The sequence below is a fragment of the Anopheles gambiae genome, chromosome 2, assembly GCF_943734735.2.
Source record: "Anopheles gambiae chromosome 2, idAnoGambNW_F1_1, whole genome shotgun sequence".
Classification (NCBI taxonomy): domain Eukaryota; kingdom Metazoa; phylum Arthropoda; class Insecta; order Diptera; family Culicidae; genus Anopheles; species Anopheles gambiae.
The window spans coordinates 24709736-24733083 of NC_064601.1; the positions used below are offsets into that span (position 1 = coordinate 24709736).

General features: G+C 47.5%; 2 protein-coding genes across 13 annotated transcripts in view; both read left to right on the plus strand.

Moving 5' to 3' along the window:
* The first annotated feature begins 79 nt into the window (after positions 1-79).
* LOC1273314 (phosphorylase b kinase gamma catalytic chain, skeletal muscle/heart isoform) lies at positions 80-12824 on the plus strand. 7 transcript variants are annotated; one of them, XM_061647867.1, is made up of 11 exons: positions 87-1141; positions 4930-5099; positions 5190-5474; positions 5571-5661; positions 5739-5875; positions 5949-6046; positions 7552-7635; positions 8469-8483; positions 10719-10817; positions 11334-11492; positions 11592-12824. In XM_061647867.1, the coding sequence occupies exons 1-11, from the start codon at positions 1050-1052 to the stop codon at positions 11724-11726; spliced, it is 1365 nt and encodes a 454-aa protein (XP_061503851.1). In that variant the 5' UTR covers positions 87-1049; the 3' UTR covers positions 11727-12824. The 7 variants fall into 7 exon arrangements, with proteins under 7 accessions (XP_312280.3, XP_061503851.1, XP_061503853.1 ...); XM_061647869.1 differs by lacking the exon at positions 10719-10817; XM_061647868.1 differs by lacking the exon at positions 7552-7635.
* Positions 12825-12990: 166 nt separating this feature from the next.
* LOC1273312 (tetratricopeptide repeat protein 28) overlaps positions 12991-23348 on the plus strand; it is a 114672-nt gene continuing 104314 nt past the window's right edge. Inside the window, exons 1-2 of one of the 6 annotated variants that reach the window (XM_061647852.1) lie at positions 12991-13363; positions 13965-14065. The gene's annotated coding sequence lies outside the window, so the exon portion shown is untranslated. Of the gene's footprint in view, positions 13364-13964; positions 14066-14131; positions 14342-14373; positions 14455-23348 lie in introns of those variants that run through there. The other 5 variants (XM_061647851.1, XM_061647850.1, XM_061647853.1 and 2 more) reach the window with 5 other exon arrangements.

Genomic DNA, 23348 nt, shown 5'->3' on the forward strand with positions numbered 1-23348 from the left:
CAATCCATAACGACCAAGGTAAATAGACATTAAACACACACAAAATGAGCCAACCCGTTTTCCAACCACCACTAGGCTTATGTCAAATCTGACACCGTTGCTCAGCGAAGAAAAAACACAGAAGAAAACATCGGCCGTTCTCAGCTCCATCCTTCGATTTGCCTTCGAATTTACGCAAGAACTACGGAAACACAACGATTCGCCTCCAAATTCCATCATTTGCTCGTTTCGATTTGGCTAATTTGCATGTGAATTGGATTGTTTGAACTGTTTACTGCAATAATCGCCGTTTGTCTGCATTTCTCGTGTGTGTTTTCTCTCCCTCTGCACGTGTGTGTCTGTGTGTTGGTGCATCGTGGCATGTGTGTTGCGTGTGTGTGCATCCGTCAAGTTGACATCCAATTGGTGCTCCCAGCAGCAGCAGGAGGTGGAGAGTCCGCACCCGCCCGCACAAACCCCGCACCTTCCCCAAACCGTCGTACCACTTTGCAGCGAGGCGGAGAGTGTGTGTTTTAACCTTTCTGACATTGAAAACTGTATCACTGCAAAAGCGGTTCCGCTCGGAGTCGGATGCTAAAACGGTGCGCGGATCGGGAGATACCGGTGCGCACATACACACAAACGCCCCGCTGTGTTTGGCCCCACGGTACGGTGTTTACTAAACGCGTGGAACGAGGCCAAGCATTTGCTGGAGTTCGGTAGAGCATTCCGCCGCGAGGTGAAGCAAGTAAAGAGTGCAGTTTTGGAAGAGGCAGACGGTGCAGAGGCTGAGTGGTGAAGCTGATTCCGCGTCGGTGCGAGCATTTGGTCTAATCATCTACTTCACTTAATCGTTCCGGGCGTGTTTCGGTGACACAAGTGCCAGTGGTGACTCCAGCTCAACCTCGCCAGCAGCATCAGCGTCATCGTCGTTATCGTCGTCGTCGCCGTGCAACGATCCGGTCCATGCCGACAACAGCACCAGTGAGCCGGACCGAATCCACGACTATCTGAATCGATATCGCTTATCGTACGGTGTACCGGCGCGAAAAATAAGCCTCAAAAAAAGAATGGCCAAGGACGAGGAGGACGATCTGCTGCCCGACAAGGATGCGGCGAAGGGATTCTACGCCAAGTACGAGCCCAAGGAAATTCTCGGCAGGTAAGAGCAGGCGGCAAGAGACAACTACTACCGACCCTTTTCTCCAAAAAAAGACGTTGACGCGAAGCAACAATGGCCCCTTCTTACATCACACGAATCGATCGATCGAGCGTGGTTGTTTCTCTTTTTGCTTTTGCTCTGTTTTTGATGGCCAGCGTTCACCGTACCCCGGTGCCCCGTACCTCACCAACGGCAACGTGCGCTGGTTAACCGTTGAGTAATCAATTCCTTTTGGCAACACATGATCAATTTATTTCAATTGATTGAAACACGGACACACGCTTTCCTTGCTGCTGTTACTGCTGTCCCGGACGGTGCTGTGGATGTGGAGACCGTCCGAACGAGGCACACTTTTTAGGGGGCTCGACAGCAACGAATCTTTCCATTCCCTTTTTCGTACGGATTGGCGTTTTGCCCCGTTTCGTGATTGGCAGGGGCGTGTGTACGTGATTCTGTCCTCGTCGTGTGCCCAGCGCCCAGACGCACGCGATTCCAATGCCATTTAAATATATAAACACACACATACACACCATGCAACAGTTGGCTGTGTTTCCCATACCTGGGCGGCGGTGTTTTGTACCATGTTGCCTATGGAAACGACGGGGACCCATGGGAAATGAGGATTCAATTTTCCAGAATGGAAACCTTCTTATCAGTGCTGGGCCGACCGACCTTCAAAATCGGAAGGAAGTCCCGTTCTCGAAATGGCAAACAAAACCCATCGCAATTAAACCTAATTAGCCTCACGCTTTAAGTCGTACAGCAACGTGCTCGTAGACAAAAGATGGGGGGCGCCTTATCAATCAGCCAATCCACGAAACGATACACCTCTACCAGAAGAAGGCAATCCAACATGGTTTATTGCTGCAATTGTAAAAATCCACCTCATTCATTGTTTATCTCCCCGAAGCAGCCGCTCTCTCGCTCCTTAAGCCCTCATGTAACACCGTGTAACGCACAACAAACAAACCTGCCAGCACAGCTGCGAGTAGGCTGTGTGTCCCCTCACCCGTGTGCACCCTTTTGCCCGACGTGTCGCAGCCCCGGCCTTCTAGATCGTGCCTTCAGCAAGCAGGGGCAGGGGCGTTTAGATTCCTCGTAACGATTCCACGAATCCACGCGAGAGAGATAATGGACCGCGGCGTCGTAGCAGGAAAACGGTGCTACAAATTGCGTACACCGAACAACCCGAACAATGCAATGCAGTTTTTGTTTGAACGAACCGAGAAGGTGGGCTATATTGTTGTTGACTTCAGCCCGCTGGCCGCTGGTCGCGAAACACGGGTGACAAACGGCGAGGAATGCAGCACGTCACCATTGACGCGTGTGACAACACATATATTTATCCCAGCCCGATGTCCTGCCCCATCCGTAGCAATGGCCGGTAACGGCCGGTTTTTTCTCTTGAACACAGCCCCCCCAAAACGGCGACGGCAGCGATAGATAGAAAAAGTGTGCTAAAATTAATTTTCCCAACAATCGGGATCTCGCTAACGCAGTGGCAGAGCGCCCGCTCAGCAAGTGTAATTCGCGCGGAATGGATGTAATCGCCGCGATCATTGAGCACTTACAGCGAGCAGCGGGAGAGGGGGGAGGAGAAGGAGAAGAAGGTACCAAAAAAAAAAAATACATTCTGAACGGTGGATTTACGAGGGGAGGGTGAGAGCACGGGCGCCCCCGTGACAACGTGTCGGCGAAACTGTCCCATTTTTATACTTGTTTCTATTTACATTTAACCTTTCCACCTGCTGATCATCGTCCCCCTCTTTTCGGGACGGATACAGCGGAACCGTTTGGGGGGGGGGGGGGGGGGGGGGCTGGTGGTATAGGTGTGTCCCTCTCATCTTACCCCCAAATCGGAGGATTGTTATTGTAGTGTTGGCCTTTCGTTTTCATTTCTGGTATTCTCTGTTAGAACACCAGCTATCTTCCTCCCTCTAAATGGCAATATGACATATTTAATTTATTTTGTTCTACAACATGGATGAGATGTATAAATAGTCCCGTTCTGCTAAACATCCATCCATCAATTATCCAACTTTCCCCCAGATGATGAAATACTTTCCAAATTCGTACTTCGCTCGGTATATTGATCCGCGAGTAGAGTAATGAAGGGGAGGGGGAACGTGATCGTTTCAGACTGACGCCGCCAAGGTAGTCGCGTTTGACGTGCCCCCAAGCCCGGCTCGTATCGTTTGGTCTTGCATGGTGTGGTGTAAGTGTGCTGTGTGCATGTATCTCACAATGCCACAATTAAGCTTCGTGCGCATGTGTGCTGCGATGGGGCTGGGTGTTATTGTGCTATTTTTAACACGGCCCCACTAGCAGTCGCCGTCCCCCCCCCCCCCCCCCAACCGCCCACCGGATCGAGACTCTCTTCCGATTGCAATCTTCGATCGGATCGAATCGGTTCACAGTGTGTGCGGGGTGGGAATGTAAACATCGATCGTGAACTCACTACATCGTAGCGATTTGGCTGCTTCAATTTTAAACCGCTTGGGTAGCGCAAAACCCCATTCCGAACACTTAGAATCGATCGTCTCGGTCGGTGATCGTAGCGTGAGCAGAGTCACGGGACACACCAGCCCCATCCATTCCCAGCGATCTTGACACGCGCCACGCCGCTACTCGCGACGAACAGGGAAAGATAATTTGATTGGAGCGTTGAGAGAGAAAGAGAGAAAGGGAGAGAGATAGAGCGACCCGTTGTCGCCATCGATCATTACTGCGCCGTTTGTGGCATTTGCGCGTGGATGAATGAACAGTTGCCGTCATCGCGCCCTTCTCCTCCCATGAAGTACCGCCGCCAAGCCAGCCGCTTAGAGGGGCTCGTTTTAGTCGTCACGTAACGAACACTGCCCCACGCTGCACTGCAGCGGTGACTTCCGGACCGTGCCAGACAGATGGTGCAGCTTTGCGTGTGCTAAATTGGATAGCGCACTGAACCAATCCTTCCCACGGTCCTAAACCAAGGGTATGGCGAGCGGCTGAGCGACACGTCTGGCAGCGAAGATCTGCTTTGGATCTGGTTGCGGCCTAGCGGCCTAGCTCAATGTGCGGAAGCTAGCGATCCTTCCCAAAACGATCGACCAACCGGAGGTGCAGTGGTAGCGCTCTTGCTGCTACCGGATTGTTGGAAAGAGCCAACCGTGTCCAGTGATCCACTACCGCGCATCAATTGCAAATTGGACGTGATTTGCCTGACACAGCGCGGAGGGGGGTCTGTGGAGAAGAAGCTTTAGAGGGGAGCGGGGTTTGCTAATTCGTACGATCAACTGGTGATTGGGAGAACAACCAGTTGGTAGAAAGGGATTTGCTCAATGAGAAAATTGGACTGCTTTTGCTGCCCCCAAGCGAGTTGGTTCGGATTGTCGCGCGCAATCTTGTGACTTTGGTTATGTTGCGATGTTTGATGAGCACAGTATGTGTACCGTGTGCCTTAATCGGAGGGATTAATTTGCGACAATATGCTAATTCTTGGCCTTTTTAAACCTCAGCTCTTCACTCCCAATCACTGTTCGGGATGATCTTACAATTAACACACTACAGCTATGGAATGAGTTTAAGCAATCAGATGATCGGATGATCTTATGACACGCGTCATACGTCATACACGTGCCCTCATGTCTAGACTCGTTCGCACTCTCCCCGCACTCGGAATAACTTAACTCCCGCGCCATCATTTCAATCTAATGATGTCCATCATAAACCCATTAACCCGCCTATCAATTGCATATTCAACCAAAACGTGTCCTACTGTTTCTTCCCCACGCGATTCATCGCCACAGAGGCATCAGCTCGACGGTACGGCGATGCATCGAGAAGGAAACGGGCAAGGAGTTTGCGGCAAAGATCATCGATCTCGGCGCGGCAGAGACGGGCGATTCCAACCACATGCTGGAAGCAACCCGGCAGGAAATTCAAATCCTGCGCCAAGTGATGGGACACAAGTTTATCAGTAAGTAGCGAAACGGTCGCACGTGCTGTGTAGCAGGCGTTTGAAACGTTTTATTAATATTTCTAATGCCTCTTTCCAACTCTCCCGTAGTCGAGCTGCAGGATGTGTTCGAATCGGATGCCTTCATTTTCCTCGTGTTCGAACTGTGCCGGCAGGGCGAGCTGTTCGATTATCTCACCTCGGTGGTGACACTGTCCGAGAAAAAGTCCCGCTACATCATGCGCCAGATATTCGAGGGCGTCGACTACATCCATTCGAAGAACATTGTGCATCGTGATCTGAAACCGGAGAACATCCTGCTCGACGATAATCTCAACGTGAAGATCACCGATTTCGGGTTCGCCCGGGTGCTGAAAGAGGGCGAAAAACTGTATGGTAAGTGTGGTGGTGGTGGTGGTGGTTTGGGCTACCGCATTGGGTGATAATGTAGATCCTTGCTTAAATTGTGTGTTTTAATTCATCTTTTCTCAGATCTCTGTGGAACTCCTGGATATTTGGCACCGGAAACATTAAAGTGCAACATGTTCGAGGATGCGCCAGGATACTCGAAGGAGGTGGACATGTAACTATCAACGACATTCCTCCACTGCAATTGGGCGTATAATGTTCCCTTTCTGTTTTACCATTTCCCTACCATAGATGGGCCTGCGGCGTCATCATGTTCACGCTACTGGTCGGCTGTCCACCGTTCTGGCATCGGAAGCAGATGGTAATGCTGCGTAACATCATGGAAGGCAAATACAGCTTCACCTCCCCGGAGTGGGCTGACATTTCAGGTGCGCAATCCTTTTTGGCATTATTTTCAAAGCAAAAAACATTCTAATGTGCGCGATGCTTCTTTCCCCGCAGAGGATCCCAAGGACCTGATACGCAAATGCCTGGTGGTTGACCCATCGAAGCGAATCACAGTCACGGAAGCGTTGAAGCATCCCTTCTTCAACACAGTTGTAAGTAGGATGGCTTGGCAATGGCTAGCTTACGTTTGTGCCACTGGAAGACACGTCACAGTGGCGGGAAGCGTTCCAGTGTTCCTCCATTGCTTTAGTTTACCCATTCTTCTGCTTAATTTTGTTTTCCTTCCGCACCTCTTGTGCGCACCTCTTCTGTACATATGGTCTTGGTTTTAGTTCTTGCCTTTTCTTTACCACTATATGATGGTGTTGCTGTTCTTACAAAACATTTCAATTTCGGCTGGTGAAAGGCCCGGCTCTTGGGTTGTGGGGGAAAGTAGCACGCCAGCAATTAAACGCAGCGAAAGGCCGCCGCATGAACGGCAATTCGCGCACTCACACACACGGCAATGAAGCGATAGCATTGGCGCAGCTTGACGAACGTGTCGCGTGATTCGTGTTCTGAAACTGAGGTTCTATAAATAACTCGTGCGCGCGTACTACACTTGCCGTGTCCACCCGGTCGGTATACGCTAACGCACCGTTTCGAATTGTTTGCAGAAATGTTTTCCCTGCTTCTAAATTGTCACACATGATCGTCGCACCCCGGCGTATGCGATTGACGTATGCGAGAGCTGATCCCGTCCGTTTACTGGTAGCAAATTTATTCCGCTCCGATGAGCGGGGTACATTTTGTTTGTAAACCATGAAACGCGCTGCGAACAGAGGTGAACGTTTGTAAACAAGTTTGAGCAGATAATCAAGATGAATCATAGAACGTGATCATGGATCGGTTGTCAAGCTATACCAATGCCGCTTCAAGCTTCCCTTGCCTTTCCCGCAGACACCATAATCGTAGCTTTCTGTAGAAAATTAATGTATCTGATGCAAATCGAAATCTTCCTTGGAACAAATATTAACCATTTCCTTTCTTTTATTTTTATTTTTTATCTTTTTTATTCAAACTTTACATTGGTTGGGCAATTCGCAAAACAAAAACAAAAAAATGCTGGAAAATCATACACACACTCACACGATTGCAAATCTCACACCTTCCAAATCTGTTGGATCGTTGTTATTGTATCACACCACACGCACACCCATATTGTATCTCACCCATTTGCACACGCGATTCGGTGCATGTGGCTGAATATGGTGTGGTGGCGCATCGAAAACTATGGATCCCGCTTGCACGGCCAACACCCACCTACTGGAACATCATCTACCTGGGCTCTACGTGGTCATGCGCATCTACTGCGCCACTACTACACCTTGCCGTCATCATCTGCCACACTCATCTGCTACTATCGTGATGGTTATGGCTTTTCTATGATCAATCGACTTGATTTGATTGGAAAAACAAAAAAACCTCTACCCAACTGTACACGATGATGGGGGGAAACCTGGATAACCGATTCCCAAATCCAAAAAAAAAAAACAAAACCTCCTAACGCCGGTCATGACACGGTGATGATGATATGATATTGGCACAACTGTCCCGCCATTACCATACAACACCATCTCAACTCTCGACCGTTATGTGTGCGTGTGCGGTTAAATAGCTTTTCGAGCAAGACATTGGACCTCTGAAACGGAGCCTTTCGGTTAAATCGAGACGCTTCAGTCGCATTGCTGACCTCGCACTGGTAATGTTGATTATACTGTTCTTTTTTGTTTTGTTTTCGTTGTTTTATGTTTCCTTATTGTGTTTGTTCCACGTTTCGCTGTTTGTCTTTCTTTTTTTTTTTGTTCTCTCTTCATTTCATTTATGTTCATGTTTTCTTTTCTGTTATTTGTTTCACTTCCGTTTCACTTCCAGTTTGTTAGTATTCGTTCTGTAATGTTAATTGTGATGATAACTGATTTTCACCTACCTGTTTCGAATAATTACTTAATTGTTGCTTGATCAAAACTATTGTTCACTTGATTTATAAACATCACCATCGTTTACTACGTCAAATTAAAAGTTCAATAGTATAAGTAAATGCGACAAATGTTCACCTCCCGGTGAAGAGCTGCAAAATGAGCTTTGCATTACTTCTTCTATTAGCTACGACGATTCAGTTTATCATACCATCGCTAATTTCGTGACGTATCGTTAACGCGTCTGCAGCTTTATTGCTGCAGCTCCAAACCGATAGTATTGCCCCAGTGTTGTGTTCCCTTGTACTACTATCGGTAGTAGCAGCGTTGTTACACATTTGTAAAGTTTCATTAAAACGATGGTGATTTAAGGGTTTTTGTTTCTTTCTCTTTCTCGTATTGTCTTTTCATGTTATTTGTTTTGCATCGTTCATTTCTGTTTTTTGGTTTCTTTTATTTTCATTCATTTTTTTAGAGCTGATTATTACGCGAAATTACAGGACAATAAGCGAAAAGCGGCTTTTTTTTCTTTTTCTACTACTTAAACGTGTCTTGCCTTTTGTACCGGCTGGTCATATACTGACAATCGTTTCTTTTTCTCACACTTGTCTTCCAGAACCCCACGGAAAATGTACGACTAGCAATCCAAATTGAAGCGTAAAATGTTTTAAAAATTAACACATTCTTTTTAGTCGATATTTAATCGATCACCTTAGCGATAATTGCTTTTTCACGCAGTAGTTCGAGTCCCGCCGGGTCGAGTTTTCTTGCTAGTGTGCGGAAAACGTTGCGCTTGTGTGTTGTAAAAAAGTATTGCAAATGTTTTCACATTAGACTTGTATCACAAAAGCAACGTTTTCCCACCCTTCCCGGGGACGTTAAACGCTTCTTGCCGCCAGTGTGTGATGATTTTGGGGGGGGTTTAGTGTAGACCCTCACTTGCTATCGTGCTTTTCACCGTTGGCGTTGTGCTCTAACAGTGTTTTTTTGGTAGTTTGCGGCTATAAATAACAATCGCTTTGTGCATATAATCTTACCTTTTGATAATTGAATCAAATGTACACATCAAAACATCACTCAATGTCCACCATCTGTGCTTATGCTGGAACAGTATGCTTACACGTGTGTCTGTGTACACACGTCTGTGTACCGTTCTTGTGTGTTTTTGTGTGTGATTTTTGTTGTTCCAACCAGAACCACCCGTATCATCATTGGTCGAGTAGATAGATTCGTGTCTAACGTGTGTTCCGTGCCCATACTGCATCACTACTAACCAATATTTCCTTGCATGCCTTAGCCATATAGCGTGTTTTTTGGTCGTCGTGGATTCGTGCCCGTCCCCCCGCTACGGTTGTGGAGTTGTGGGTGAAGGAGATTCGCAAAATAAGAGCACATCATCTCATACTAGTTCATACACTGGTCATCCTCGTACGGGTTTGAAAAAAAAAAAAAAACCCACCACCGTGACTATATTCACCAAAGCCTTCAATCCTTCTCTTTTCTTATCCCAGCGAACATGTAGGGCACTGAAATTAACATGTGTTACCAAACGAGTAAAAGGTAGACTGTTTTCTTATTTGCTCTTCTATATTGTGTGCCGATGGTGATCGGATCGGTGATCATAATTTCGTTAGCAATGTCGATCGAACACACACACGCGTAAATACGCGTCGACAGTAAACTACAACAGAGCAGCAGCAGCAAACTCTTCTCACTCAAACAGAACAACACTCCATAAACACACAATTACGCCTGGGGTGTGTTGTTGTTGTTGTCGTTGATCGTAAGGCTAGTGAAAACAATGTTGTCCTTCGACACAATGGTTGATGGATTCACACGTTACTACAGACATTCTCAAGACACAGAGGAATAGGGCTTTAAAACACTACTACAGTACAAAAAGCTTTAAATTACTGTTACATAGATAAGTTGTGATACAGTTAGTGATCGTTTTGTTTCCATTTATTACCTATATTTATCTTTAAAAATTACAACAACAAAAAACACATCGACTGTTTAGGAGCCTTTTCATTGTATCGACGACTGTTTCAGATGCACATTTCAAACATTTGCAGCTTTGGGCAATGGTTTCGCTGGGTCGAATGGCTTTTACTTTGTTGCATAATTATTACTTTTAACAACATAACTTAACCAAAGTTTAAGGTACGCTTGTGCATTTTTCGCTTCGATTTAATACCCCAAATCCCCATCCCCAAAAGAGAGAGAATTTACGTTTACGGACTGTTGATAGATATGGCAAATTTTGATAAAAAGTTTTTTTTTTTATAAATGACATCCGTTCACTTGATGTCGGTTGTATATATTTAAAATCAAATCAATTAAAGAAGAAAAGAAGCCAGAAAACGTATGAATTGACGTAATTACAATGTTCTTCTGGCGGTGCTGCTTCTTTTCGTCTGTGAAGAGAGCCAATTTAGCTTTGCTTTGTTTACGGTTTAAATAACTAAAGGCAAATTGTGGTTGTGATTTTATGCGGTTTTTCTTTCTCTGAGCTTCTTTAGTTGGTGCACATTTACGTTGAGTGTGTGTGATTGTTGTGATGAAAGCAAATGCAAATGCAACGCTATTTGTAAAAGTGCTGTTGTGTTGAAGTGATGGTGTTGTTTTACCTTCTCCGTTTGTATGTATGTGTGTGTGTGTGCTCTATTATTTTTTTTTAAATGGTAACACACTGGCCAAATAGATGCTTACACTATTATCCCGTACATCCCACAAATGAACTGAGCAATTGAAAATGTACCAAAATTGTACGAAAAAAATTTGCCTATCGATCTATCTTTCTCTCTCTCTCTCTCTCTCTCTCCCTCTCTTTTCTTCTACTACCTTTTTCTTTCTTCATTCGCAGGCTACAGTTTACCAAACCAAACAATCAGAATCCTTTAACTCAAACGATACTCATCATTTGTGCTCTTGTTTCACGAATATCCTCTCTTGTTATATCCATGTAAATTGCTACATTCTACTTTTACACTACCACGACCGGATGGACGGGCGGGACCGTTTAGTGCAATATTAACGGATTGATTTATTTCTTCTCTCTCTCTTTTCTCTTTCTCTCTCTCTCTCTCTCTCTTTCTCTATTTCTCCCTCTCTCTCTCTCTCTCTTTTTGATTAAACTTGTCCCATTATTATTATTGGCTTGTTATGAAAATTCTAATACCATTTTCGAAACTTTCTTTCAACCATTCAACCCATTCGTACATGTACCACATTTTACCACTCACTTTTTATCTCATTTTCGAATAATTTTCACCTCATTTCTACCGCTCACTTAAATACAAATTGTGCGGTGTTTTCATTTCTGTTTGTTTCATCCCCTCCTCCTCTAACCCCTTTTTGCATCATAAACTCAAAATTGCCTCAAAAATCCCCCGTTTGACCGACCCAAAACGTCCACGTTTTTTTTTTGCATCTATTTTTGTCCTTTCTTTTGCGTCGCTGAACACACACACCCTTACAGTTGCGTAAGCAAAGTCAGTTCAACGCTAGGAAGAAGTTTCAGTTTGCTATACTGTGTGTACGCGCTATGATCCGGATCAAGAGGCTACGGTACACGCCGGAACCGCTGCGCGTCGAGGATGCGCTCAGAGACCCGTACCGCGTCAAGGTGCTGCGCAAGGTAAGGTGTTGATGCGGTTGGGCGAATTTTGATATGAAAAGTTGATAACGCAATGAATAACTTCTCCTTTTCTCCCTCTCTCTCCGCTCTACGCTACAGGTCATCGATGGATGTGCATTTCGAGTGTACGGCCACTGGGTCAAGAAGGGCGAGGGTCAAAACCGGGCCGCCCTGTTCGAGAATACGCCTCGATGCGAGGTTTATAATCTTTATATCAACAGCCTTAATCGATAGGCTGTAGAGGTGCACAAGCTCGCTACTGCTGTTGCTGCTGCCGCCCGTTACGATGCGCGGGACCATCAATTCGCGGCTGGAATCAATCGGAGAGGAAGGCGCTAGATCAAGGTGGCGCACGGTGGTGTGCAACGCTCGGTGAAAAAATGAACGCTTGCACGCAGCAATAACCATGGCAGCATTAGGAGAATGTCGTCCGTTGCATTCGCGATTTGGTCGCGATCGTCTCCACACGTTAAACGCTGCTCGCAATAAGTTCGATAAGCAATCCTAGAGTGTAGCGCGCATGATCACAGCGATCAGCGTTTGCGTTGGCAGGATCAGTTTCATCAACCTTAGCTACCCTACTTAAACATTCATCCATCCGACACTGCATCCACGTACTATGATTCCTGTTTCATCTCACATGGCCCCATCCCCCCCCCCTCCCCTTCTCCTTCCCTGTCTAGTGTGCACTACAAATAGTTAAAGAGGAGAAACGACTGTTTCTCGTTAGCATAGTAAATTTAACAGCTAGAATTTACCCTGCAACCTCCTACTACCTAGGTGGCTATGGCTGCAGAACAAAACAATGCAGCAGGACTGGACTAATGCAGGCAGCACAAGCGATCATTCGTCGGACAGACATAGAAAGCAAAGCAATGAGAACAGAAGAGTGAGGGAGGTTCACGTGATTATGCTGTGTAAAGGAGGTGCAGGCAACGGGAAAAGGAAGGATCTGCTTCTGAGAAGATGATATTAAGTTTTTCGCCTTTTTTGTTTTTTTTTATACAACCATAGCTATGTACACTACTGTTAATAATAAGTAAGAAGAGGTAATATACGTATGAACCAAATGACAAAAATGAGACACTCTTGTTTGTTACACATTGTGGGCGTATTGAGCATTGCAATGTACGTTACAAGGACGGTAAACGACGAACCCTAATGAAGGGTACAGTGAAACAGAGAAGCGTTTTTCATTTCCTATGTTTTGTTTTAAGGTTATAAACATAAATAGTAACTAAATAAATCGTGCTACTTACTGTAGTAAATTAGTTACATTAGTTGAAAAAATATATCTACTAAAAAGCAATACAATATTTATATGCATGTTGAGCTGACGTAGTTATGGTTTCATAATTTTCACATTATAGTCTGTAATCTGGTTTATTATTACTGACGAATTAAAAAAAAGACCTTGCAGTTCTAAAACACGATTATGCATCGTAACGTATCTAATACAACGGTGGTAACGCACCGTAACGCTTCCACCCAGGACACAAACCGAAACGAGGCGCAGTGACTGTAACGGCATTTTCTTGGAACAGGCGCCTGCTTATGCTCGGCTGGAATAACTGTTGCTTGGGTCACGTTACACCGCAGCAACCGTGCGGCTGGTTTATCTTCCGATCCCGTCCTGCTCCGATCAAAGTGCTCTCTTCTGTCAGCCGAAACGAGTGCGGAACCGTGTTTGTTGTTATTAGTTCCACCGCACCATCACACTTGCCGTCGTTTGTGGGTGGATTTTTCCGTGCGTGATTGTTTGTTGTCCATACACAGGTGGAAGAAAATAATATTTTAGTGAAGGAAACCATGTGCCCCAGCGTTAGTAGCGAGTGGAGTCTACTGACGAAAGAGGCTGGAATCAATACCAGGTTGGTGAGAGAACAGCCACGGGCTGGTGACGACAGCCTGTCCGAAGCAAACAGAAGTGAACTGCCTCAAACAATTCAAGCAGGACGCGTGTGTGTGTGCTTCGGAAAAGCGCATTCGTTGTCGCATCTTTTTGCGTTACAAATCTTTACGGAAGTGTTGGAAATTGATTAGGTGAAAAATTTGTGGAATGTGCCGATCGGCCGTCTTGCTCGTACTCGTACACTCTCAGCAACGGAGATCACTGTGTGTGTATGCATGTGTGTGTGTGTGCGTGAAAAAGAAACGTGTCCGTAGGGGTGTCCATTTATCGTAGGGCGCTATAGTTTTCCTTGCACGCTGTAGTAGAAGAAGAAAAACGCTGGAAAGTTTATTTCATAAATGTTTGCCAGCATTTTCCTTCGCTCGAACGATCCCTGTGCGGGATTGTGATCGGATGCTGCTGCTGCTCCTGCTCCTCAACATCTTTCTGCTGTGGTAGTAGTGGTGGTACCGTCGCATAGAAACCCCCTTCGGCGTACAGGTGTCCGTTAGTGTGGGTTAGTGTGCGTGCAGCTCTTGTAGAACGTGTTTGTGGCATTTTTTTCTCCCTCTTCTCTGTAGTCCCAGTCGCCCAGTCCCGCTTAGCGCGAAGGTACACGGTAAAGCGAGAGAGGCAGTGGAGAGTGAGCCGGGAAATATTTTTTTCCCAAAGAGGCGTGTGTGTGAGTGTGTATTTTTTTTTTAATTTCCTTCCGTAATCTAACAGCAGCACGGCTGGATTAACAGTCCGAAATAAAAAAAAATGCTATCAATTCTTCTATAAACTAAGCTAAACGGTCCGCTTCAAGCGGGACGAAACGACGCCGTGTCAAGGCACGGGAGCAGGCAGCCAAAGGGTCGTCCCACCCGTGGCACGCAAGACACTGCCTCATTCACGTCTCATGACTGACTTTGATCGACACACACATCTGCTGTCGCTACGGTTACGCGAGGTTCAGGTATGTTTTGTACGCAATAGTGGCTAGAGGTGCCCGATACAGGTGGAATCGAACCACGGCCCGAGCTGGTGTGCAGATTCTTCGTGCGTGCTTAAAAGATGGCTTTGAAAAGTGTACGTAGTAAGTGTGCGCTTGTACTAGAAAAGGGAGAGAATCGGAACCAAAGCTTTGCGCAAAGTTAGAGCTAACGCGTGCGTGTTGATTGTGCTTGGTGAAAAGCATGTTTTGTAGTGCTCGAACATACATGAGCATCGCGCCAGCAAACCATCGTAGTTGTAGAGCTTGCTATGTTTTGGTGGTGTGACACATGAAAGAAGTAGGCTACGGTAGGCGGGATGTAGTGTCAGTGTGGAGTGTGGAGGCAACGCAAATCCGAACCCAAAGTGTGGCGTGGAATCCGCCGGAAGGCATTCCGAACCGAAACGCAGCGCTCGGTCGGTAAAAGATTCGAGTGTAGTTACCCCCCCCCCCCCCCTATCTGTCGATGTGCAAGATAACGAATCGTTCCCGCGTCGCGCTCGAGTCGAGAGGGGTGACAAGTGTGACAAGGACGGGGTAGCTAGCGGGCTACCGTTCGAAAGTGCCACTGCAGTGTACCCCCCTTCGCCTGGTGGTTGAGCTGGTGTTAGTGTCAATGCACTCCCCGTCCGCCCCGTCAAGTACTGCTCGTGGCTTCGTGCATCTCACACCCCATCCAGCGTTCCGTTTTTCTCCCTTCCCACCCCTCCCCGGGGGCTCACTTTGGATCGACAGACGATAGATCGATTCCGGTTCATCATCATCATCATCATCATCATCGTGTGCTCATTGTCAACGTCGTCTGCTGGTCGCCTTCGCCCTCTTTCGCAAAGCTACACACTAACACACACACACACACACACACACACAGGTGGTAGTAGCAAAGGGAGCGATGGCGGGAACGGCAACGCGCGCACGGATAGCTCGTGGACCATCACCCAGGAGAAGAGATTTTTATCAGCAGCCAAAGAATGCAGGCGGCTGCCAACGGTGGCTGTGCCTAGATTAGCATGCAGATGAGCATCTGGAGCTGACGGCGGACACACACACACACACAAACGGCGTAACCGGTAAGCAAACACAGTTTAACAGCGTTCCTCTCCCTCAACAAGCCACACTCCCAAGAAGCCGCTGCTTTTCGAACCAACGAAAGACTTCAATGCGGCAGAGCTCCCCGTAGCCACCTTCGTTTATAAACAGGCGACGAACCCCTCATTCTGTTGCGTTTCTTTTCTGGCTCCAGAAACCAGTGGCTTTTGTTTTTTTTTTTTCGCTGGTTTAGGAGGTTCTTTTTTGTTGTTGTTGTTGTTGTACTACTCATCGGAAAAAGTATTTGCGCAACCGGGTTGTAATGATTAGTGTTTAAATGGCCTTGGTCGAGCAAATTCCGACCCCGGGGTTCGCAAGCAAATAAGGACGGTTTGTGTGCGCCACCGACGTGACACTTTCCAAAACCATTCCCAATGTAAGATCGTCTTGCATTCGTTCCGGTGTGTCTTACGATCGACTTACCACCATTTATCAAAGCTTTGCCGTTTGTTAGCAAAGCAAGCTCTGTCCCATCCTTTCTACCTTCTTTGCCGCCGTTTTGGTTTCTTTCTTCAATGTAGAATGATTTACAATCATAGAACAGCGATTCTGCGTCTTTTCGGTCAGCTCTGCAGTAGCACCGTCGGAGGCTGCTGCTGCTGCTGCTGCTGTATTCCCGAAGCACTGCAGCGCCCGGCCGACCAAGAACCGGATGATTTATGCGGAAGCTTCTGACTTCCCTTCGTCTCCCCTTGCTGCACTTCCCAGACGCGGCTCGGTCGCCGCGGCTTGACTCTACGATCGCTACTGCCCGGGTGTCTGGAATGGCATTAAATCAAATGACAAAAAGGGCACAAAAATAGGCACAAACCGGAGGGTGCGTCGGTGCAAAAAAATACTACCCCGGACGGCAGGTGCACCACTACTAGCTCTGGTGCGTGTGTGCGTTAGTGGTGTCATTCGCGGGGAAAAAAAATATGACCAAGAGCTTACAAACCCGCCAGATTACAGCTGAGTGTGGTTGATTGGTGGCAATTTATATTGCTTCTATTATTAGAACGCTTTGCAGCAGCATTTAGTGCTGTCATCGCACCGACCAAAGCGAAGGCTCGTTAAATAGTTTGCATTATGTTTTAATGAAACGATTCTGCAGTATAATTTTCTCCACCGCATACGGGAAACAAGGGGCGCACATGAGCATTTCCCATTTGAAAGAGAGTAATTGTGGAGCCATTTTTCCAGTATTCCTGCGCTAATGACGTTGGGGTCTGGGAGAGAGGATCGATACATCGATACAATTCATTATCTGCCACGGATAGTTATGCGGATCATTTGCTGCAAAAAAAGCTGACAAACAATTAATGAAAGTCCACATTTTTCACACAATATTCTTCTTTTAAATCTGTCTAATAGTTCATTTCACACTTGGATCCTTCCTTTTCTTTCGCTCTTTTCTAAAACGCTTGCCGTTGGATTCACTCTTAAAAGGATTAGCAGCCGTGAAGCATGGTAAACTTGAGGCGAGGCAAATTACAGCAAAAACATTAACATAACCTTCCGCCTAAGAAGCTTAAAACAATGCCCGTTTAAAGATCTCTTTCGATTATTTTGTTTCATCGGGCAAATCGTGTCCCACAAGCTCGCTCTCTTGCGTCTCTAATCTCACAAAGAACTTGAAAAAAAAAAACCCGCCAGAAACTCCCTTCTAAGCTCTGGCATGAGTTCCCCAAATTTCTCACAGACTGCTGTGACTTCCCGCGGGCTTCGTTTTCCTCTTCTGCGGCAGAATGTGCGCACCGGTTCCGTTTGTGTCGTGGCCAAGGCTCTCACCATCCGGATGGCGTTTGGTTTGGTGGGGCCGCCAAAGGGAGGAGGATGGTTTAGCCGGATACTAAAACCAGCAAAGCGGCAGTATGTAAATTGAATACAGCCGCTTTAGCCGCTTGTAATGCGATGACAAGTAATAAACCGCTGGGAACGCGCGCTGGTCGTAAAAATCCTTCCCCCACACTCTGCGTGTAGCGTTCGTCGCTTGATGCCGCGTGAGGCTAAAAGCTTACGATTTCAACGTGTTCCCACCAGGATGAGCGAAAACCGGGGCGATCAGGGAATGGATGGGATGGGAGAGCCACTGTTGCCAGCCATAGATAACGATCTTCTATTTCGGTAGCCACGCAACGCGCAGCAGCTCTCGGGTGAATCTATTCGTGCCCAATTCTTCGACACAAGCAACGAACCCTTCCAAACCGAACCGAAATGGCAGGTTGCGTTTTGCGAAATAGAACTTCCCCTCGCCTAAACACGCCTTGTCTGGGAAATAGGGGGTGGGGGGGGGGGGTGGAGTAAAGGGGAGCAAATCGAAAGTGGTCCTCTTCCCGCAATCGTCACATCGGGATCGGGACATTTTTCATCAGGTGTTCATGATCATTATCGGCCGTGTTTTATCTACGCCTCCGGGCGACGTATTTAAACCGAAGCAGTGCCATTCCTTCCCTCCTCCTCACCCCTCCCCGTCCTTTGCTTCGCTTTTATTGCCCTACTCTGGGGTGGTGGGCATTTGAATTGGAAAAGCAGAATTCCACTGTACGGGAAGAAGCAGGCGAGGGGGCGAGTGGTGGGCACACAATTATGAAATCGAACCGCACCGCGGGAAGCCGCCCCGTTTGCTCCCCATACGTCCAGCCATTTGGAAGCCATTAAAATGTGCCAGCGATGGTTGGAAAGAAAGGCTATTAAAAAATCGATGCCTTCGAACGACATAACGCCCCGGTGGTGTGTGTGTGTGTGTGTGTGTGTACGTTCGCTTTTCAGCCGGGACTGCTGGGCTACTGGGTTCGGTTCGGGCCCAGCACTTATTCGCTCCCAAATGCCGGGTGGTCCGCGCACTGGGGGGATGATGGTCGATTGTCGACGATGTGAAGCGTGTTTTTATTTTACCCCGTTTTTGTTGTTTTATTTGGGGGAAGCTAGGGAAAGCACATGAAGCATAGTGGCTTGTCGCGCTGTGTGGACAAGATTCCTAGAGCGGAGGACACCTTGCTGCCCCTGCTGCCAGTGGGGGTGAGCGGAAGAGGCGGCCCATAAAGTTGAGTTGGCCCCGAGCGCGCCGACAGCTTGTCTAAACATAATCGAAGTCCGTGAAAAGTAGAATTTACGATTATGATCCGTTCCGTTCCGTTCGCTTCGGGCATGCCCATGGGAATGTGGAGCCCGTGGCTGGTTGTGGCTTTTTTTGGCACTTTTTTTTTTTTTTGGGTGGAGGAACCGGGCGGAGTGAACTACTGAAAAATCATAATCGTCGCTAATGAGGCTAACGGTGAACGAAGGCGACGGAAGCTGGGGCAGTGTGTGGGAGTGAAAAACGATGTCAGCTACATTCCAGCTCGATCGCAACCTGTCGCGCAAACTTCCACCCGGCATCGGAACGACATTCCAAATCGTCTTGATGATGCAAACTGGAAAAAAGGTTAGAGCAGCACAGGATTGGTTTTAGGTTTTGTATCCGAAAAAAAAGAACAATTAAAAAACCCCATATAAAAAGGTTTCTCAACTCCCAAAAACTTTTGAGGACAGTTTTCAAAACCAAAACCGAAAATAAATCACACTCGCTGTGCGAATGGACAAGCTTCGCGTTCTGATGCCGCGCGACAAGACGGATTAAGTTTCACAAAAGCTTGCTCAAAGCTTGCGGGGTTTTACCGAAGTTTTTTTGTTTAGTTTTTCTCGCACCAAAGCAACGCAACATAACCCCCCGTCACGGGACCTAAAACACGCCCGGGACCGACCGGTGGCAGTTCGGTATAAGCATTACGAAGCTTTTATGCGAAAATAATGGCCTAGCACCCGCGGAAATGGGGGTGCCTTTTGACTCTCCTTCTCGCTGCGTTTCGTGTCAGCTTCACGCCCGTTTTGGGTGCATCATGGCGAATCATGACGAACGAACGGTGCTGGAGCTTTCGGTAGGAGCAGGCCTCGTTGCTGGATCGTTTCGCTTTTCGGTCCTCTCCGCGGAACGTAGCGTAGGTTAGAGGTTACGCATGGCACGGAAGCAGCCGGCAGCTCTACACTCACTGTTTTTGGCATCAGTGCGAATCGTGATGATGAATATTGATAAAGTGTGTAGCAGCGGCCCGTTCCGTTCGTCGCGCCCAATGTGTTGTTGACGGGCCTTTTTTTTATGGGGAGCGGGTAAGTTGCTGGTTAAATATGGCTAGATTGAAGAGTTTCCAATCGCGCGCCCTGCAGAATTTGTTTTTTTCTTGTGTGTGTGTGTGTACCAAACACCACGCAAAAGCGTGCTGTTGCGCAAACTGCTTCTTCAAAACGGGAATGAAAAGGCCCCGGGGATCAATTAGATGGCAGTGGCCGAGTGGTTAGATAAACACGAAAAACACAGCGGCTCCTTCATTAATCTTCAGCTGTATTTTCTTCTTTTTTTCTTGCTCGTTCTTTGCTTCCCAAATGCGCAACGATAGAGGAAATATAAATGATGTGTTTGCTACTGGCAGTTGTTACGCGTTGCTTTTGGCGCGCAACTTGCTTATCCGGCAGCAGCCACTTGCCGTTGGGGAGCGTTCGTTTATCCTTTCCCTTTGTCAGTCGCTTGGGGTTCTGTGGGAGAGGGGGTGGGGGATGTCCCCCCTTTCCTGTAGCGAAGCACAATGATTCATCGGCCATCGAGCAATGCACGCACTCCGGGCCGTACATCCCGCACAAGTATCATGTCACGCGCTCAATGGTTCAAACTACTTCGACACATGTTTTCTGCTGTGAAAAGCAGAAGGGGTAGGAACAAAATAAACAAAAAAACAAACCCATCTTTCGCGCAAGAAAGTGCTTTAAATAGCAAAGCCCACCAGCGCCACCTCTCGCCGGCATATTGGTGGGGCTGACGGGAGCACTCTGTCCAGTGCGGAGTGAGATCGAGCATACTTGACATGATTTACATATTCGCCACCTAGCATCGGGGAACGCTTTGGTCCGGGTCCGGGATTACCCTTTTGTCCCGAGCGAACGAAACGGTTGTGTTTTCTTTTTAATTTTCTGCACACACACTCGTAGCACTGTTCTAGCCTTGGGCGGTCGCGCGCACTGTTTGTTTGCACTTACCGTGTTTGCACCGTGTGGTGTCCGTTGGCTTTGGTTTGGTTGGTGTAGTAGTGATACGTTTGCTATGCTGTGTATGTGTGTGACTAAGGGGCTGTGAACCACGTGAGGGCTCCAATCCTATCCCTTTAAGGAAGGCCGGGATGGATTTAGTCTTTCCCTGCCTGCGCCGCTGGCACTGCTGCCCCGAACGCAAATAGAACAGCGAAAGCAGTTTCTACGAATGCAAAAGAAAATAGGCAGATTAGCGGTTGAGTTGGTTTGGTGGGGAAGTAAAGCAAAGCATTTAACATAACCGAGCGGGCCATGCCGCGCTCCCGCACCAACGCACAACACCACTTTAAATGAGTGGGAAAAGCAACAGTCTATGGTAAATAGTTTTACAACCAGCAATTAGCTTCTTATATGGTGCGGACCGAACCGGGCTGGGTCGCAAGGAAGCCACCGCTGCAAATGAGTAGAACGCGACGCGCGCTATTTATGGCCGCCTCTCGGAGGCCGTGGAAGCGAAGCGAACACACGCAGCAAAAGATGGCCGGTCGCACCGAAACAGTGCCAACACGGCCGCAGCGATCGTCCGAGACACGGGGGACGGTCGCGATCGATGGTGATGATAGTGGCAAATTGAGCGGTCAACTCGACTCGGGCGCGGAATGGGAACCCCGTTCCTGTTGTCCAGATATCCTGCGCCATATTGCGAGCAACCCGACGACGACGACGCCGACGACCATTATTCGATATCGAAAAATCGGTTCGTACGAGACCGAAGCCGAAAGCACTTCGCCCGGACGCCTGGTCGGTTCTGCCGTGGCACAGCGAGGCGGGGGGAAGAAGGTTTTAACCTATAATTTTAGCTCAATTTCAAGCTGGGCAGTATAGGGAGCATTCCCTTTTTCCTCGTTCTCGGCGCTACTTCCTGGCGCATCTTTTCTACCCCTGCGAGGAACGGGACGAACAAAAGCGTACCTGCAGCGTGCTCCAACTTCCAGCGGGAAAACCGAACGAGGCCTATATAATCACTCCTCGGTCCCGAGTACGGATTTTTGTTCGTCCAGCGGTTGTGCAGATGGATGAGTTTCCTTCTGCGAAGCTCCAAAGACCACAGCAGCAGAGAAGCGACCGCGTTTGCTAACTTTTCGTCTCGCAGTAAAAACGGTGCAACGTACGTTGTCTGGCCGGTACCATTGCCAGCTGCAGATCGAACCCCATTCGACTGGTTTGGGTTTGTTTGGTTGAACTGTTTCGCACTGCCCATGGTTGTTCCTTTTGGTGTTGTTGCTTTTTGCTGCGGTTACTTTAGGGACTGATTTGACGAACGAATAACGAAAAAAAGGGTTCCAGACATGGTCGTGCCTCGGCAATAATCACACTGTGCACATCTTGTTTGCCAAATCATTAGGATGTTTCCTGGGTGTTGCTCGACATTTAAGACACACAGTCTTGCTCAATCAGCCCCGGCTCAAAAGGTTAGGGAAAAGGGCAACCATTTTGTGGGGTTTCCAGGGGGGGGGGGGGGGGGAGAAACAAACAAACAAAAAATCTCCCGTTCGCGGTAGAAAAAAAGGTTTGGAGGCTCCAAGGATTCAGCCAAGGCCATAATTCACCGAAAGATAAATTATTTAATTGGGAAGATCGTTAGCTCTACTTTTGGATCCATTTGTGTGTGTATGTTTTTATGCTCGAGCTCGCCAAAGTATAGTGATTGGCGATTGCGAAAAAAAAAAAAATATAATTATTGCAACACACAGACCCTTTTGCCTTCTTCCATTGGCTCATTTGCTTGAGTCAACAACAATCTCGCTACCCTGGGCTGGTTGACGGTTCCAAAAAAAAAACCGATTGTCTGTCCCCAGCGAGTTACCGCGGGCGAGCAAAGGGTGTCCTGTGTCCGCATGTGTCTCCACCCGTGTGCCAAATATATCCTCATCATCATCATCATCATCATTGTCCTCATCAACATCGAGGTCCATAATTGTGTGCCAACCGCTTTGTCGGTGGCGGTAATAGCTTTATTAGACGCTCCATTCGCACAATGCAATCATTGCGGCGCAATCCTCCAACGCTACCATTAGCGTGATCATCGGGGGTCAGATCGACACCACCGGGAACCGTGGGGCGGCACCGTTTGTTGTGCTGCACAGCTCGGCGTTATCGCCCCCTCCCCTGCGTCGAATTCGCTCGCCCACGGTTAATGTCATCGTAATCACCACCGGAGTCTTATCGGCCGGAGCGTCAGCTTTGGTGCCGTGGTGGGTTGCATCTTCTGCAGGAAGCGACGGCTTCCATTGTTCTGCAGCTATGCTGTGTAAAATGACACAAAAATGAGTGTTTTTCGCTCGGTGCAGTAATGGAGCTATAAACGTGTTTTTAATACGAGAAGAGCAGAATCGTTCTAGAAGAGCAGATTTGATGTGAAATTTTCATTTTTTAAAACATTCGACGGTACCTCCTAAAGTTATGCAATGCTGTCATACAAAATTCAAACTTTAGCTGCTTTAATTGGATTGGAATATGAATTTTAATCTTTGCTTACCCGACATGACACTGTTTGGTGGCGATGATGATGAGGATGAAATAATTCTGCCTAATTTATTGCTTGTGACAGTGCTTGACATGTCATGTGTCGCATTCGACGCTTATCAAGCGCTCCCATCGATTGGCTCATCGCAACAATCTCGGCATAATAAATATTCCTGAAGTACGAAGAGAGAGAGAAAAACAGCTCAACATCCTCAGCATTCTTGCTGCACCGTTTGCAGCAAACTGCACGAGAATAAATGAGCCCCAATTTGCGGGTGCTTCTTTTTAATTAGTTTCGACCGCGCTCGAATCGATCGCCCAAAATCATGTCGCT

Excerpts from the sequence above, each read along its gene's own strand:
- LOC1273314 (XM_061647867.1), top strand. The coding sequence starts at position 1,050 with ATGGCCAAGGACGAGGAGGACGATCTGCTGCCCGACAAGGATGCGGCG. Across the intron at positions 5,100-5,189 it reads GATGGGACACAAGTTTATCA|TCGAGCTGCAGGATGTGTTC; the intron begins GTAAGTAGCGAA and ends ACTCTCCCGTAG. Across the intron at positions 5,876-5,948 it reads GGAGTGGGCTGACATTTCAG|AGGATCCCAAGGACCTGATA; the intron begins GTGCGCAATCCT and ends CTTTCCCCGCAG.